This window comes from Varanus komodoensis, unplaced genomic scaffold, assembly GCF_004798865.1.
Source record: "Varanus komodoensis strain SLA01 unplaced genomic scaffold, ASM479886v1 scaffold9, whole genome shotgun sequence".
In the NCBI taxonomy this organism is placed as follows: domain Eukaryota; kingdom Metazoa; phylum Chordata; class Lepidosauria; order Squamata; family Varanidae; genus Varanus; species Varanus komodoensis.
The window spans coordinates 6,878,126-6,896,368 of NW_025336598.1; the positions used below are offsets into that span (position 1 = coordinate 6,878,126).

The 18,243-nt window shown below is 42.4% G+C and overlaps 1 protein-coding gene across 1 annotated transcript in view; it reads right to left on the reverse strand.

The window, feature by feature from the left end:
- Window positions 1–2,623: 2,623 nt before the first annotated feature.
- The window catches only part of CPZ (carboxypeptidase Z), a 53,979-nt gene continuing 38,359 nt past the window's right edge, over window positions 2,624–18,243 (reverse strand). Inside the window, exons 11-12 of the mRNA XM_044417944.1 lie at window positions 4,104–4,203; window positions 2,624–3,152 (exon numbers count right to left, since the gene is read on the reverse strand). Of these exons, the coding sequence (XP_044273879.1) occupies window positions 2,818–3,152; window positions 4,104–4,203 (435 nt within the window). The 3' untranslated portion in view covers window positions 2,624–2,817. The remainder of the gene's footprint in view (window positions 3,153–4,103; window positions 4,204–18,243) is intronic.

Below are 18,243 nucleotides of genomic sequence, written 5' to 3' on the forward strand. Positions count from 1 at the left end.
TTTTGCTTTCTTGCATTTCCTTTTCTTTGGGATGGTTTTAGTTGCTACCTCTTGTACTATGTTGCGAACCTCCGTCCATAGTTCTTCAGGCACTCTGTCTATCAGATCTAATTCCTTAAATCTATTTGTCACCTCTACTGTATATTCATCAGTTATATGACTTAGGTCATACCTGAGTGGCCTAATGCTTTTCCCTACTTTCTTCAATTTTAGCCTAAATTTTGCAACAAGAAGCTCATGATCTGAGTCATGGTCAGCTCCTGGTCTTGATTTTAGTGACTGTATAGAGCTTCTCCATCTTTGGCTGCAGAGCACATAGTCAATCAGATTTCTGTGCTGACCATCTGATGTCCATGTGTAGAGTCGTCTCTTGGGTTGTTGGAATATAGTGTTTGCTATGACCATCGTATTCTCTTGACAAAATTCTACCAGCCTGTGCCCTGCTTCCTTATGTACTCCAATGCCAAACCTGCCTGTTATTCTGGTTATTTTTTGCTTCCTACTTTAGCATTCTAATCCCCTGTGATGATAAGGACATCATTTTTTTGGGGGGTGTTAATTCTAGAAGGTGTTGTAGGCCTTCATAGAACCAGTCAACTTCAGCCTCTTCAGCATCAGTGATTGGGGCATAGAGTTGGACTGCTGTGATGTTGAATGGTTTGCCTTGGATTCAAACTGAGATCATTCTGTCATTTTGGAGATTGTATCCCAGTACTACTTTTCCTACTCTTTTATTGACTATGAAGGCCACTCCATTTCTTCTGAGGGATTCTTGCCTGCAGTAGTATACCTGATGGTCATCTGAATTAAATTCACCCATTCCTGTCCATTTTAGTTTACTGATTCCTAAGATGTCAATGTTCAGTCTTGTCATCTCATGTTTGACCATGTCCAGTTTGCCTTGACTCATGGATCTTACATTCCAGGTTCCTATGGAGTACAGATCTTTACAGCATCAGAGTTTCCTTTCACCAGCAGATACATCCGCAACTGAGTGTCCTTTCAGCTTTGAACCAGTCACGTCATTCCTTCTGGCGCTACTAGTACTTGCCCTCTGCTCTTCCCCAGTAACATCTTGGACACCTTCCGACCTGAGGGGCTCATCTTCCGGCAATGACGTCTCATTGTTATTTATTTATTTCAATCTTCTGTAATCAGTAGATTGTATTGAGCCCCCTTTGCAGACATCTCACCTTTGACTGTGTTCCCCCTATTTCATCATCAGCTGCCCAGCTGCTGGGCCCATGTGAACCAGAATCTATAAAACACTCTGTATATGTTCTGAAAGCTTGTAGTTGATCTGGCCTCTACCCAACAGCCCTGTTGTAAGTATAATTTGCTCTGCAAAGGATGCCTGAGTGGTCTTTCAATAAAACTGCTGAGGTTCTAGGTGGAAGGGGTCTTTTCTTACCGAACCCGGGGATCCTGTCTTGTGGCTGCCATTGAGGTGTCCTGACACGAACAGGTGTCCCTTTCAACTGTTCTGTGAAACATTTAAATGGGCACCTTCCTTTTAGTGTTTGGGGTTTAATTCTTTGGGGAAAAAGTCTTTTCTTCGTTTTCCATGCTTTTGAGCTGCCTCATGCTGCACAAGATGGCATCCTTCATGATCTCCCTTCACTGGGCACCACCTAGGATGTAGGAAACCAAGCTCTGGTTGAATTCTCACTCTTTGTTTCTGGAACTTATCTTCATCTCTGGGATAACTTCCCTTCACTAGAAAGATCTGGGTCTTCAGCAGATTGTTGGACCCCACAAGCAGATTAGGGCTTCTACCTCAATTCTTGAGGCTATTTACAAATACTCAGATGTATGATTTTGCAATGACTTGAATTGACATTTGTCAAGTTAGATCTAGTTCCAGTGCATCATTTTTGCTAAAATGGTAAGCTTTTCTATCATAACTGAAAACCCATGCCCTACAGGCTTAATCATAGTAACCCTTTTTAGTGATCAGCTGTTCAGGCTGACTTGAAACCGCAGCTACCAGTCCTTGGCCTTCCATTTCCATTGGCTATTTGTAATACACCATTGTAGAGTCTTTCTGTTCTTTGGACTGACTTGCAGTTCTTGGATTTAGCTTGCCACATAATAGGAATTCCTTATCTAACAGCCATATTGTTTTTAGTTTAGTTTTGGTTCATCAGTCATGTTTGAGTCAGGAGTTTAGGACTAACCTTCCATTTTGGCCAGTGATGTCATCATTCCTAACATCCCTTCTTAGTGCTAGCAAGGGAATGATGTCCTTTTCAGTCTTTGGAATTCATTTGGCCCATTTAAGCCACTAGTAGCTTACAGTTAGACCTTTTATTCCATGGTGCTTGGCAGCCTACATGTAGACCAGCCTAGATAAAAGATGGTTTTAAGGAAACCACTTCAGATGTGAAAATTAATGTACCAAGCTATGCAGAAGTAATGGGTATAGGAAAAAAAAGCTTTTCCTGTTTTTCCTAAAGGGTGTTTTCACTTGCAGTAGTGAATGTGTTAAGACATGTATGAAAATGCATTAAAGGATCAGAAGGATTTCTCTTCAGGTACTTTAGTTCCTAATAAATAATAAATTTGATGATTAACAACAGTGGCATGGGGAAAAGCAGTGAACAACAGCTACAGAACATCAAGCTTTAAGTGCATACTAATTTTAATATACATTTTTGTAGGCAGAGAAATAAAGAAAATGTAAAGAAAAAAAACTAGCAAGACAATGTTATATGAACAGATGAATCAGATCCAAATACTTCCATTAGCATCCAGAGTAACACTGGAAATACAATTAACAGGTACTGTGTTCAGGTTTAGAGTGCAACATAAAACAGTCTACTGATGCTTAAGTAGCCACAAAGGCTTATGCTGATCCAGAGAGCTGAAGTATGACCACCACCAGGGTTTTTCTCTTGGCTGGACGGATTGCCCTCCATCTTCTCTTGGTTCTTGCTGAGCATGAGGGTCAAAGTGTTCCAGTGGATCATAATGCTCATGGACAATTGGAGGAGGCTTGCCAATGAGAGGTCGCAAGATAAAGTCCACTCGTCCAGCCCTGCTCATCTTGGAAGGTAACGTCACCTTCTTTAGGACTTTAGTGTAGCCACGAGCCTGAGCACTGACAATGTATGTTCCAGGTGGCAAAAGTCTCCAGTAGTCTCCATCATCAGCTAAAGGAAACACATATCTTATTTTCAACTAATTTAAAACCATACTTCCACATCCAAAGATACTGTCCATCAGTATAGGGCATAGTGGGAATGTAGTACTCCAGAAAGCCAATATACTGTAGTGATTATTGTCACAGTAGGACTGGGGAATCTTAGTTTCAGATCCTCACTCAGCCATGAAGCTCTGTGGATGACTTTATGCCAATCACTATATCTCAGCTGAAGATACTTTTCAGAGCTATTGTGATGAAATAGAACTTCCACATAAACTCTGTACAATGTATACATTAAACACTCTGCAGGAAAGATGAGATATGCATGTAACTCAGAGGTTGGCCCATCAATGTGTTCCAAACACATTTTCTTAATGCACACCAAGATTTGTCCATAATTTCAGATCAGGTGTCAAGGCCTTGCTCATTAGCCCATTCCGGGGAAAGTAAATGCAAACCTTGGCCAGTATAATTATAATCTCATGATTCAGAAATGAGGCTCCCAAGGAAGTGCACTGATGCACCAACATGTTAAGTTACAAGAACCCAGTCAATGTAGATGATTTTAGAGTTTACATTTAACACTTGTTTTCCTGTTGTATTTTTAATGGCAGGCCCCCAGCCATAATGTTTAGGGGACAATAGGAAACATTACCTTCTGAGGTTCAAGGCTAGAAACAGCACTCCAACATCATAGCTGGGGAGCTACACTTCAAGCCTTAATCAGAGGTTTGTGAGCACCAAGGGGCAATGGAAAGAATGCTGCCCTTCATTATTCTACAGCAAAATTCGTGCAGTTTTTTGGATTTTATATGCTTTCTGTAGGATGAAAGGTGTTTTGCACACAAAAAATACATGTATAAACGTATCCATCAACAACCTAATTTTGTATTTCAGTTTTAAAAACAAGGCATTCTAATTAGGAAGGAAGACCAACATTGCTTTCCATTTCTCTTACCTGTAAGAACACCATGGCGGATGCCTTTGACTGAGATTCGGGCATTCTTTATTGGGTTTCCAAATTTGTCAGATACAATTCCTTTTATTCCACGATGAACCTATCAAAAATTGTGCAATGTTAATCAGTGGTAATACTGTTAAGGTCACTCCCTGCTGCTCTCACACACGGGTCTCACTGGGTTCTCCCTGCTGCCCCCACAGTTCCGGAATCATCAGGGCAGATGTCTCCTCAGGTTAGCCTGCTTCCCTGCAATCTCATTGCTTCTGTTTTGTGCCTCCCCAATATCACAAGGCCTCCATGTTTCTTTCATTTCCATTAGGGATGTATAGATTTTGTTAAATCTCTTCCACCCATATTTCATGCATTTCAGGTGTCTTTCATTCTGTGGTCACTGATGGAACTGGACTTTTTTAGGGATATATAGAACAGAATGATGTTCTTCTTTAGGAATGCACATCTACAGTAATGCACGTGAGTACAATTGGCAATGCTCTTTTGTACAAGTATGCATCTGTGCAAACCCCTCCCCAATTTTTTAAAAAAATGGTCTGGGACCCTTGCAACATGGGGAAAGCCAATCTGCTGAGAAATCCACAGACTGGATTGATAGAAAGATGAACTCAGCTAAATGCACTGTGGATTTCTCCAATGTTCCTAATTTCCTTTCCTATTGCAACAAGACTGCGTATGTGTCACATGTATAAGGCTTCCTTAAAGTGCGTCTCTTAAAGTGATCAGGCCAAGATGATTACTGTTGCTATTGTGCCTTGGACAGCTGCTTGTTCCTTCCATTTCCAATGCTCCCTCAAAGCCATTCAGCAGCAGCTGAATGGGTCTGAGCAATGGGAGCCTCCTGCATTGACAATACTTGCACCCGCCCACTTGAATCACTCTGTCCCATTCTGCTACCACAACCTAAGGCTGGGGACGCATCAAAAGTGGGGAGGAAACTAACAATCAGTTCAAGGCATAATATTGAGAGATAAAACTGACAAACTCCATCAGATAATTTTCAGAGCAATTAATTACTTTGGGGGTTATTGAACTTCCATATATTTGCACCAATCTCCATCAAAGTTTCTTTTAAACAAATGGGTATAAATCTCACTAAAGTTTGGGAGAAGAGTGGGCAGGTTCACATATCATAACAACCCAATGGTCTTCCATGATGGGTTGATTCCACGAAGCACCCAGAATGAGCCTGTTTTCACCTGCCTTCCCCCCTCCCTTCCCCTTGGTCCTCCAGGTGGTATCTCAGGGAACACTGTGGGAAAAACAAGTCCTGTCTCCCTTCCTGCAATGAAGCCAAACCAAATTGGGCTTGCTATGGCTGTTTAATCCTTTTCCCTTTATCCAGTTTCCAACTTCCCATTTGGGCAGCCATCAGCTCCCTCTTCCAAGTGGCCACAGTGGAGCTTGGAGGGGCTGCCGCTTTAAATAAAGTGTGCTCAGAAACAGGCACACAAACATAAACCATTATAAAAATGTTTTACTTCCATTAGCATAAAGGAACTCGCGGAAGCACTAATGGGAGCATTTCAAGCCTCTCCTGGGACAGCTGCAGCGGGATCCCCACTGCCCAGGGGTAGGAAGCACCTTTCCTACATGTTGTTGTTGTTCAGCTGTTCAGTTGTGTCCAACTATAAGCGAACCTATGGGCCAAATCTCACCACACTTTCCAATCCTATGCCACTTCTTTCACTGACTATGCTAAAGCCTTTGATTGTGTGGATCACAACAAATTGTGGCAAGTTCTTAAAGAGATGGGAGTACCAGACCATCTTACTTGTCTCCTGAGAAACCTATATGTGGGTCAAGAAGCAACAGTGAGAACTGGACACGGAACCACTGATTGGTTCAAAAATGAGAAAGGAGTTTGGCAAGGCTGTATACTGTCGCCCTGCCTATTAAACTTATATGCAGAGCCCATCATGAGAAAGGTGGGGCTAGATAAATCACAAGTGGGAATTAAGATTGCCAGGAGAAATATCAACAGCCTCAGATATGCAGATGATACCACTCTAATGGCAGAAAGTGAAGAGGAACTAAAGAGGCGCTTGATGCAGGTGAAGGAGGAGCATGCAAAATTTGGCTTGAAACTCAACAATAAGAAAACCAAGATCATGGCATCCGGTCCTCCCACTTCCTGGCAAATAGATGGGGAAGAAATGGAGGTAGTGACAGATTTTATTTTCCTGGGCTCTGAGATTACTGTGGATGGGGAATGCAGCCAAGAAATTAAAAGACGCTTGCTCCTTGGGAGGAAAGCTATGGCAAATCTAGACAACACACTAAAAAGCAGAGACATCACCCTGCCAACAAAAGTGCGTATAGTCAAGGCTATGGTTTTCCCAGCTGCAATGTATGGCTGTGAAAGTTGGACCATAAGGAAGGCTGAGCGCCAAAGAACTGAGGTCTTTGAATTGTGGTGCTGGAGGAGACTCCTGCGAGTCCCTTGGACTGCAAGGTGATCAAACCAGTCAGTCCTAGAGGAGTTCAACACTGACTGCTCTTTAGAAGGCCAGATACTGAAGATGAAACTCAAATACTTTGGCCACCTAATGAGAAAGAAGGACTCACTGGAGAAAAGCCTAATGCTGGGAACAATTGATGGCAAAAGAAGAAGGGGACAGCAGAGAATGAGGTGGTTAGATGGAGTCCCTGAAGCAGTCAGAGTGAGCTTAAGTGGACTCCTGGGGATGGTGGAGGACAAGAAGGCCTGGAGGAATGTTGTCCATGGGGTCGCGATGGGTTGGATGCGACAACAACAAAAATACTCTAACCACCTTGCTCTTTGGAAACCTGGTTTTCTCTTGCTGCTGAGCATTCCAAGCATTATACCTTTTTCTACTGAGCTTGATTGCATAACATGGCCAAAATACATGACTCAGCTTTGTTATCTTAGTGTGCAGGAAAGGCTTGAAAAGCTTTCAGATCAGTCAGTCGGTCGGTCAGTCAGTCAGTCAGTCAGAGAAAGCCAGGATATGAATGATCTTCTGAGAAGGAGGTTTTGGGGAGTATTTCCCCACCACCTATTAGCAAGATCCTCAGTTTTTCTCTTCCCCCCCCCCCCTTTAGTACCCTTAGGGAGGCACTTCTACCTCTTTCCCAATCCTCTAGGAGTTTAGGAAAGTGTAAAAGTAAATCCCCTCCACACTTTTTAAAGGGAAACCAAGCCTGGCAGGTGGCTGCCACACCCTGGATCCTTTAAAATGGGGTTTTGGGAGGGACCTTGGGATTTTGGACAGGGACATGCTCCAAGTTATGTACCTCTCTTCCCTGCCATGAATGAGAGCAGTTTTTGACACTCTGTGGCTTTTCCCCACTTTACCCTTTTTAAACTGGATTGACAGTTGCCCTTCACAATCCCTGTTTGAGCATTCACTAACACCCTCTTCAAAGTGCATGAGTAGCAACTTGCAGGAGCTATCTGGGACCAAAATAACATTTTTCTTTTTCCTCCCTGTGCAAAAAAAAAAAAAAAGTGTGCATATTGGGGGAGGGCGGGTAGAGCCAAGATGACGAATAGGCAGCAGCTGCTGGAAGGAGCTCCCCTGGAAAGCATGTTCTTATAATCAGTAATTTTAATTTAGAGTTTTAAATACCTTTCATTTGCTGCCTCATCGGAGGCCTTAATATTTAGAAAGAGTGGAGAAAATTCCAGGACATTTCAAACCATCATGGGAAAAAGAAGGAAGAGACACCGCACACATTCCACGGTACAAGCCAGTTCTAAGCCCACAAAGCAGCTTAAGGTCGACAGTTACTTAGTGAACAACCAGCCATCTTCAGGAAGCACTCCTACTTCCTCAAATCCCTCCGTTAGAAATGATGATTTAGAATGAGACTTACAAGCATAGTGGTTCATTCCTTTATTCCTTGTATTTTTAGTTGCATTTGTGCAACTGTGAAGGTTCACATGAGGATTCGTGTGGAGTAATATCCTGGGAGGTACCAGCTATGAAGTGAAGTAAGTAATCCTAAGTCAGTGGTGGCCAATCTATGCCATGTGTGCCACAGCGGGCACGCAGAGCCCTCTCTGTCGGCATGCAAGCAAAGTTGCCCCAGCATCACCCCAGCAGTCAAGTATTGGATAAGAGCACACATAGGGGCCATGGGCACGCTTGGAAAGGAGTAGCAGCACCAGGCGATGATGTCACGAGCCATGACTCATTAGCCACAACTCATTTGAGCTTTCACATGGCCGGTCAGTGCACTGTCAAGGATATATATATATTTGCTTGGACTGGTTGTGAGTTTTAATACATTCATTTTTATTAACACGAGATTTTAGCTTTGAGTTTTCTTATGAAAAATTGAAATTTAATATCCAAGATTTAGCAAAGAGATGTTCTAATTAAGAGAATAAGATTCTTTTAATGTTGTGCTGTCCCCTTGGCATATTTGAATCTGCAGTGTCATATTTAGTTGTTTTTTCTAAACTAAAACTTCAGTTTTCAGGTTTTATAGCAGTGTTGGCACTTTGTGATAAATAAGTGGGTTTTGAGTTGCAGTTTGGGCACTTGGTCCCTATAAAGTTTGCCATCACTGCCCAAATAGTCACCCCCCCTTCCTCCCCAACACACACACTTTGGGCTTCTCTTGAAAGGTGTCAAAAAGTGAGCTGTCACAAGTAATCAAAGGCACAAGTGACCTGTGCTTGTGAAGGGAAGGGAAGTGATTTATACCCTGTAACAGCACAGTCCCCAACTTTTTTCAGTCTGACATTCATCAGCCTGAAGCATGTTTTGCTCTTTTTCCTGAGACTCCAGGTACTCAGGAAAGTACAGAATTTTATACCTTCCGTAATTCTTGCAAAAATGAGATTCTACATGTAGGCAAATATCTCAGCTCCAAAATTTCCATTGTCCTGTTTAAAAACAACAACAACAACAAAAAACCCCACTAAACTAAAGGTGACCCAGAGTTTTGCCAGCTAGCTGTCTAATCTATCAAAACTGCTTAACCCCAGAAAAAGGAGGCTGGAAACATTTGCATTTTTCCTGAAATATTCTGATATAAGAACATCAAGCCCCGGATACATAAAGCTTTTTTTAATCACTTCAGTAACTTTAGTAACAGTGAACTCGGAAGTCCATGTCTTTCCTATCTTCACTTTGTCTTCTGGTTTGACAAATGCCATGTTTGCAAATAAAAACTGACAAAATCTCCATCAGGATTTTATGTGTATAATTTCTCATGTCTCACAAATTCATTTATTCCTTCTTGAATGTAGTCTGAATTAAGATTTAATCACCCATAGAACAAACTTAAAATCAACAACACAGGTAAGTTTTGAATTACTCAAGTCCAACTGGTTTTAATAGATGAACTCTAAATATTAAAAAATTGGATCCAATCTTATACATTGTAAAGGATTTAGTATTCATACTTCCTACAGAGGCAATCAAATTGTGTTTCCTGGTGTTTTTGTTAAATGTGCTTTTAAAAAAGGGCCATGTTTTGCTGTTGTGTTCAAAATATTTTTGTGCAGCAAGTGCCACTTTTCCTACCTGTTGAATATTTAATATTTAAATTTTTGTTAGCTTCAGTTAATTGCACCAGTATAGGTTCTGATCTATCTTTTTAAGTTCCCTAATTGTGTGATTTCTTTCTCAAGTCAGATTTTTGCTTTGACAGTTATTTTAAAAGAGCAGAGATATGGATAAACAAACCTCTTTGCAGAAGGTTTGCTGGCTTCCCAAACAGTTACCCTAAAGCAGAGATTGGATATCCATCTGTTGCTGGCAGATCTGTAAGTCCATGTTTCTGTTTTGGAGGATACTTCAGGAGAGAGCAGAATAGTGCCTGCCCAATCTGGGAAAGGTGGCTAAGCACTGCAGGATCAAAGACTGATGCTGACAGGTCTCTTCTGTGCCTAGAGGCACTAGTTGTAAGTGGTGTCAAGTCTAAGCCCACTGTTCCTGATGAGGTTATGTAGGCAAGATGCCAGGGCAGATATGAGACCAAGTCAGTCATCATACAAACTGGTTCCACTCTGCACAGGAGCTGGGGCAGGGCTGCGCTGAGTAGCTCTACCCCTTGATCTCATGGCATAATGTCACTCCACCAGTAGGTATATGCATGCCCAGCAGGAACCCCTGCAGTCTTCCCATGGATGCCTGTACACACAAAGAGTTCCATGCAACTTAGAATCCAGATTGTCCTGGGTTCCAAATTTCATGAAGCCGTTGTGTGAAGGCCTCCACACTGCAGGGGTTTGTGCTGTACATGTGGAAGCCAGTGGGCAAAACTATGGGTGATGTTACATTGTGATGTGACATCGAGGAAAAGCCACTTAGCCTGGCCCTACTCCAGCTAGTGTAGGGAGCGTGACCAGTTAACATAATATGGTTGTGGATTTGGTTAAAACTACACATTTCTCCAGAAAACAAGGGTTATTTTGAAAGAGATGCAGTAGGTCCCAGTAATTGCAGTAATATACATTTTTCCCTGGGAGGTGAGTTTTTATGGAGATTTCAATCTATACATTCTGTATTCCACAATGGAAGATGGAATGTCATGCTCTTGTGGCCTCTTGAGGCTGTGTTGGAAGCACTGGCCAAGCTGAGGATGCTGTGTGTTCTGCACTGCAATGCCCATGACATGATGGCCAACAGGAATTTTTGTCTCATCCTCTGGTGCTCTAAACAGTACTATTTGCAGCTTGCAACCAGATGAAGACTTATATACCATGCATGGTATGATAAATATATAAATAAATGGGAGGGGTAAGAATTTTAAGTTTGCTCTTAATAAGAATTTACCAAAAGTCATGAAGTCCATATTTGTGCGAGAAATAATTTGAAATTTAAAATAACACTGGTCTACAGATTTTGGGAAATTATCAACCTCTGAGATAAAATGTGCTAATTCTTACACATTTTGATTAGAAAACAGGTGATAAAGATGCTGGTTGGCTAACATTTTCAAGATATTTCACAATAAAGATTTATACACAGGTGAGTATATTTGCCTAGAAGGGAGGGAGGTGTCTGATGATCATGATGCCTCATAACTTCTTGACAAAGTATGGTAGAACGATGAAAATGGTACCACATGGAAGTGTATAAATTTATCTTCACTTTGGGACTAAAGAGTATTACCTAACTGTAATTTATTGTTCTTTTATTGCAAGGTACATTTGTCTTGGTCAGATCTACGCATCATATAGTTACATCTGGTGGCTTGTGAAAGTGTCATTGCCTAACATTCCCAAAAAACAGTTTCATGATACTTTCCCTCAGAAGCCAAGATGCCTCGAAACAGTGTAAACAATGCAGATAACTTCTGCTACATTTGAGGTGAGGTTACATCTGCATCTCAAAAGTGCAGAATGACGGCAGTGGTAAAAAAGGCATACCACCTATACTTCGGATGCAAAATAGGGGATCAGGACAAGAGTTGGGCCCCTCAATATTGTTGCCTTACATGTGCAACCTATCTGCATCATTGGCTAAACAAGAAGAAAAAATCCATTCCTTTCACAGTTCCAATCGTGTGGAGGGAACCCACCAATCATAGTAGCAACTGCTATTTTTGCATGGTTCCCCCAATTAAAAACCAATAAATGAATGGAAAGTAATGTTATTGGTATCAAAAAAAAAAAAAAAAAGATAAATTTATAATGATTGGTGTGGCGCCATTCTCACTGCTGTACCACATTTTGCAGAAAAGTTATGGAGCATAATCGCACATCCCCCTTGTAATTTTGAATTATTTTGATGCAATTTTGACCTGAAGCTGCATCTTGGAAACTGGAGCCAATTAATACTCAGGACTTAATTTTCCTTATTAGTCACCCAATTCTGGTCAAATTTAGCTGCTTTCATTTCTGAGGCTTTCTCCTTATAGATCAGTGCAATTCAAATGTAAGAGAAGACATACTGTAGCCATAAACACTGGCTGGTTTTGCATTGCCAAGGGGGAAAAGTGTGCGGAGGCAATAGTTTGGAATGAGATGGCTCCCAATTGTTCAGGTGATTCCTTGGTTTGGTGTTTTCCTGTGTACTATATTCATAATTATCCCTACCATGGTTAGGTGAAGTCAGTGTTTTGTTGTAATGGCCTATTGCTAAATGCAATCAGAGTGACTTGGGCTAAGTCATCTTTATTAGAGGTTTGCTTTACTCACAGACCTTTTCATCTTAGAGGCTTCACATACATGGATTTAATTCAGTCCCATTTGGATTCACTAAAACAGATCAGCTATAAAACAAAATTAATTTATGGGTCTGGGCAGGAGTTTTTATTGAACCATGCTACTAGAAATAAAGTCACATTGTTTAATAAAGCCCACAAAGAGAAACTGGCATATTCCTAACGACTTTAAATCACTATTACAAATGGGCTTCCCAGAACCAGGCATGATAGAAATCTGCTAATAACCTGGAAAGTGGTATTTTGTTGCATCTAGTTTTTGTAGTCGTGTGTTGTGCTTTAGCTATTGGTGATCACTTGGAAAATGGACATGTTTAGGAGGGGTTGTGCTAGGCTAGTTATTTAAGCAGGTTTTGTTGCAGGGAGTGGGGTGGAGGGAGTTATAGATTCACTAATGGAGAGAACTGCCCTGAAATTACTCAGTAAAAATTATATCAAGAATAAATTGATGGGGAGACTCAGAAAAAGAAGAATGAAATTAGATGCATGTTCTAGAGAAGTGTTGTAGAAATAGTGAATTCTTGGTTCACCTCTCACTTCAGCTATCCACAAGGCTTGTACAGCACACCGTGGCTCCTTCCTTCTTTTGCGAATGACCCATTCATTCTTAAACTGATGGACTGTTACAATGTGTGAGAGAGTTAAGAGATACTCCTGAATGCTGGACAGGTGGATCCCCCAAAATCAGGCAGAGGGAATTTCCATGAGCAGAGCATTTAAACAACTCCATTTTTGTACACACTAGCGGTTTGTAGGCAACCTTCTGTGTTATCATAGGATTAATCCTGGTATCGAGGCTGAGTCAAGGCACCACTGGAAGGATTCTCTGAAGGAGAGCTAGAGCTCCAAAAGGTGGATGACATCAAGAAGCCACCCACATCAGAAGACACAGGGGGGCCCAGGGGAGATGGCAGTGCGGGTCCATTCCCAAAAAAGGGAAGCTCTGCCTCTGTAGTAGAGACTCGGCAGCCAACAAGTCCCTGACAGCACTGTTGTCTCAGGAAGCAGGGTTGCGTGGTTCCTCTGCAGAGTACTCGGTTACAAAGGAGGACTCCTCAAGAGGAAAGGGATCCTCAGAAGTAATGCCTTCCTTGGTAGTAGAGCTGTTGCCGGAAGGGCTTGTAAAGAACTGTACAAGGGCCACTCTGGTTACACAAGCCTTTAGTCAGAGCTCACTACTTATTAGATAAGGTGTTTTACTTTCAACTCCAGTCTCTACGTTCCTTGACTCTGTGACAACCTCTGTGCAGACCATCTGTGTACTCTTATTTGACTCTGCTTTTTGGACTGTGCATCTGTCTGACTGCCCTCATGTATTTAGACCTTGGCTGCACCTTGAAACTTTCTTCTAGAACTCACTACTTGCCTGATAATACTGTCCTTTGATCAAATCCTGCATCTTGACTCCTCTTGCCATAAAAAGTTCCCATACTGCTGTATTTTGCCTGATGGATTTGCCCCTATATTTGCCTAACAGAGAAACTGGGTTCATATGACATGACAGACTATTGTAGGTTGCTGCTGACAATGGATTGTCATATTATGTGAACCCGGGCTGGTTTCCCCAGGGTGGCTTATACATGGACAACAAGCTACTCCAACAACCCAAGGTTTAATATAGGGGTTGTTGTATGTTTGATGGACTGTTGTGTTATTAGAACTCAGATGACTTATCCCATTGTGAGTATGGGGAATTGGCTACCAAGACCCATGGTGAGAAAGGCAAAACCCCCTCTTGCTGCTCTTGCCATTGGGTTACTAGAGAAGCACCAGTACCAGTCACTCCTGAAGTGCCCATGCAGCACTTGGGGGCAGCTGACGAAAGCTTCTGCCCTCCCTGCCACTTCCTCGAGCCATTTCTGGTTCATTGTGGTTACCCTCTGAACTTTTCCCCGCAAAATTAGGATAGCTAGCTGTCAAGCTGCCTTTGAGATCCTTATTTTGACAGCTCTAAACATATTGCATACTGGTCAGGCTGCCAAATCCTTCTTTTTTCCCTTTTATTCTGCAAATAATTGTTTGTTGCTTGTACTTGAGCATTTGCAGTTGCACAAGTTTGGGGATTGGGAGCCTCAGATTAGCAATGTGCAGGGGTGTGTCCATTCTGGCATTTCCTCTCAAGAGCAGCATGTAAGATTCCCCCCCCCCCCACACACACACATACATACCTTTGGTTACACCTGATAGCTGTCAAAGTGTGAGCTGTCAGACATAAACAAAGGCATGGGGGATTATTTGCTGAGGAGATATTCTGGGGGAATTATGCCCATCTCTCAACAAGACCTCATACTCCACCCCTCCCCCGCCTTAGTTCCCACTAGAGCACACAATAAGGTTGCTTACCTGTAACTACCATTCTTTGAGTGATCATCAGTGCATTCACACATATGGGCACTATGCCTGTGCAGTGCCTCCATTCAGGAAGATTCCCCTATCTAAGCCTAGAATTTTTGGTGGGAGTCCCACCCTCTTCTCTTTTAGTACAAAGGTGGGTCTCCTGCATTTCTCAGTCTACCTGGAGACCCACCTTGCCCTTGAATTCATACTATTCTGTCAAAGAGAGAAAAGAACAGGTACAAGACCACCAACACTGATGTGGGGTTGGCAGGTGGGTTGGATGAATGCACAGATGACCACTCAAAGAACGACAGCCACAGGTAAGCAACCTTACTTTCTTCTTCATGGTCTCCATGCATCACACATATTGCTGATTAGTAAACTTGGTGGGAGGTTTGTCACTGAAGGAAGGAGGAGAGGACAGCTTGGGTGAAGGAGCAATCTTGTCTTGCTTTCATGTCGATCCAGTAATGCTGTGTGAATGGGGATGGTGTAGACCAAGTGGCTGCTTTGCACAGTTCATGTAGTGATATGCCCACGTGTAAGGCAGTCAATGTTAATACAGTCCTGGTGGAGTGGGCTTTGGGTTGGTGTGGTAGCTCCAGGTTCATCAGCTGATATGCTAATTTGATAGTTCCTACTGTCCAGTGGAATAAGCATTGTGGACCAATTGGTTCACCTTTGGAACAGTCCACATATGTAATGAACAGCCTTTTGGTATGCTGGATTGATTCCATGCGGGATCGGTAAAATGCTAGTGTTCTTTGCATGTCTAGTCTGTGTGATGCCCTTTCGATTGACATTGATGGAGACAGGAAGAAAGCTGGGAGTATTATTTCTGCATTTAAGTGAAAGATCCAGGAGGCTTTTGTTAGAAAATCAGGGTCTAGTCTTAGGACTACTTTCTTCTTATGGAAAGTGAGATATGGAAGATCTATCCTCAGTGCATGCAACTCACTTGTTCTCTGAGCCAAGGTGATGGCCACCAAAAAAAGAGACTTTCCATGAAAGGAGATGGAGATTGAAGGTTGTGCGTGGCTTGAAAGATTTTGTTAGGGCTTGTAGCACCGAAGGTAGACTCCAACTGGGAACTACCACTGGAATCTGAGAATTAAGAATGTGAAGTATTTCGTAAACCTCTGTGAAAGGAAATTGGAGAAGGCAGAGGACCCATCCATTAGACCTATCAGAAAAGGGATAGCACAGAGGTAGACCTTGATAGAAGTTGGCTTCAGACCTTTCGGATGTAAGGAGAGGAGGAAATCTAGAATTTTTTGTATTGGTGCTGTCACTGGATCAAAGGCATGTTTCTTCACATATCTTTTGAATTTGCTCATTTTTTTGGAATAGAAATGTCTGGTGTTGGGACATAATGCTGCCTGTAAGATGTGTTGTATTTGTGGGTTCACTAGGGATCAACCAAACCATTAGGTGAAGTTTCTGGACATCAAGATGTAGGACTTTCCCCCACTTCTATATGATCAGATTTGGTATGCATGGCACATGTATGAACATCCAACTCGAAAGTTGTAGAAGGGGCAGAAACCAAGGCTGTCTGAGCCACTGTGGTGTTATTAGGATGCAAGAAGTTCTCTCCAGTCTTACTGTGGCAATTGTCTTGGTAATAAGAGGAAAGGATGGAAAAGCATAAAATACAGTTCCTTTTCATGGGAGAAGGAATGCGTCTCCTAGAGAGTTCCATCCCATGCCTGCTTGGAAGCAGTAAGCACTGCATGCTGCATTGTTTTCATTGCAAAGAGATCAGTGGTTGGTATGCCCCATATGGAATGAATGTGATTCCTCACCTCTTTGTTCAGCTCCCATTTGTGTAGTCGGAATGGGGTCCAACTGAGAGCATCTGCCACTGTGTTCCTTATTTGCAGCAGGTACACCAGTTCCCTATTCATATGTCAGATGGATTAGGGAAGCAGATGTCGTGCCACCCTGTTTGTTGATATAAAAAACGGCTGTTGTATTGTCTGAAGCCACTTGAATATGCCTCCCAATCAGCACATTCTGCAGTGAGATCAGTCCTTTGTGGACTGCAAGGAGCTCTAGCTGGTTCTTCCATTTCTGATTGAATCCACATGCCTTGTATCTGGTACCATCCATAGTAGGCACCCCAACCGGTGAGAAATGCATCTGTGGTCACTGTTACTGTCAGTTCCAGCAACATGAAATGCCATCCCTGAGTCAAATTGGACTCATCCATCCATCAGGAAGGGCTCACTTTTACAGATGGAAGAAGTGTGAGAACTTTTCTGGGTGAGTTGCTGTTGGGATGGTGTGCCCTCATAAACCACAACTGAAGTGATCTTATGTGTAGTCTTGTGTACTTGGAATACTGCCATGATAGACACCATATGCCCTAGTATCTGTTGGATTCTCCGGATGATAGATCTCAGTTCGGAGTTCAGCCGATGGGCTGATGTCAGCTTTTCTACCCAGTCTGCTGGTAGATAGGCTCAAGCTGACAGAGCATCCAGGAAGGCTGCGATATAAGTGATCAAGTGTGAGGGAATATGCATGGATTTTTCATCACTAACATGCAATCCAAGTTGTTTGAGAAAATTGCATGTCTTTGAAATGGAACTTCATTTTCAGAAGCAGCCACTAGCAACCAGTCATCTAAATAAGGATAGATCTGTACCCCTCAAAGGCTCAGGTGGGCACATACAATGGCCATACATTTGGCAAAAACTCTTGGCAATGTAGACGGACCAAATGGTAGAACTTTGGATTTGTAAGGGTTGATAGCAATTTGAAATCATAGGAAATGGGTATAGTCTGGGCGGATTCTTATGTGGAAATATGTATCCTTCAAATCTATGGATGCAAACCAGTCTTTGTAGTAGTGGCAAAATGCCTTGCAGAGAGACCATTCCGAATTTTTTGGTCAGAATGGAATGGTTCACTCCATACAGACCCAGAATTGGATGCTAACTGCCATCTTTTTTTGGAACAGTAAATTACCTCAAACAGAAACCATGCTTTGTTTTGGATTGGTCGGCTGGGTGAATCACCCCCTTAGTTACTAAGATGGTGACTACTTCTGTTTGGACTGGAGAGGGGGGGAGTTATCTGAACTGATTCCAAGAGGTGGCAAATTTTTAAATTCCACTTTGTATCCATGATGTACTATGGAAAGTACCCACCAATCTGATGTGATGATTTCTCAAATGGGAAAGGTGGAGAGAGAGGGACTGATTCATACTAACCATCAACATTGCCTTTTTTGGGCATCTGGGCTTCTTTTAGGTTGTTGAAAACAGGTAGTGTCTCAACAGTGTTGTTGGGATGGAAGGTGTTTCCCAAACTGCTGGTGCCTAGGGAAGGAATTTGGTTGCCTGGATTGGTACTGCTGATAATATGATGTTTGGGTCCATGGCCACATGTGCTCTGGGCTGGAAGGAGCCAAAACCCTATGTCTGGCCATAACTCTGGCCTTCTGGAGAGTGTCCAAGCACTCATCCATCCTCAAATGGAAAAGGCATTCTTCATCAAAAGGCATGTTCTTGATTCTCAACCAAGACTCCTGGGGAAGGTTAACCACCTGAAGCCATGTATGTCTATAAACAGCTACTGCACCAATAAGGGCCCTCAAATCACAATCTATGTGATGGCGAGCTGATGTGATTTG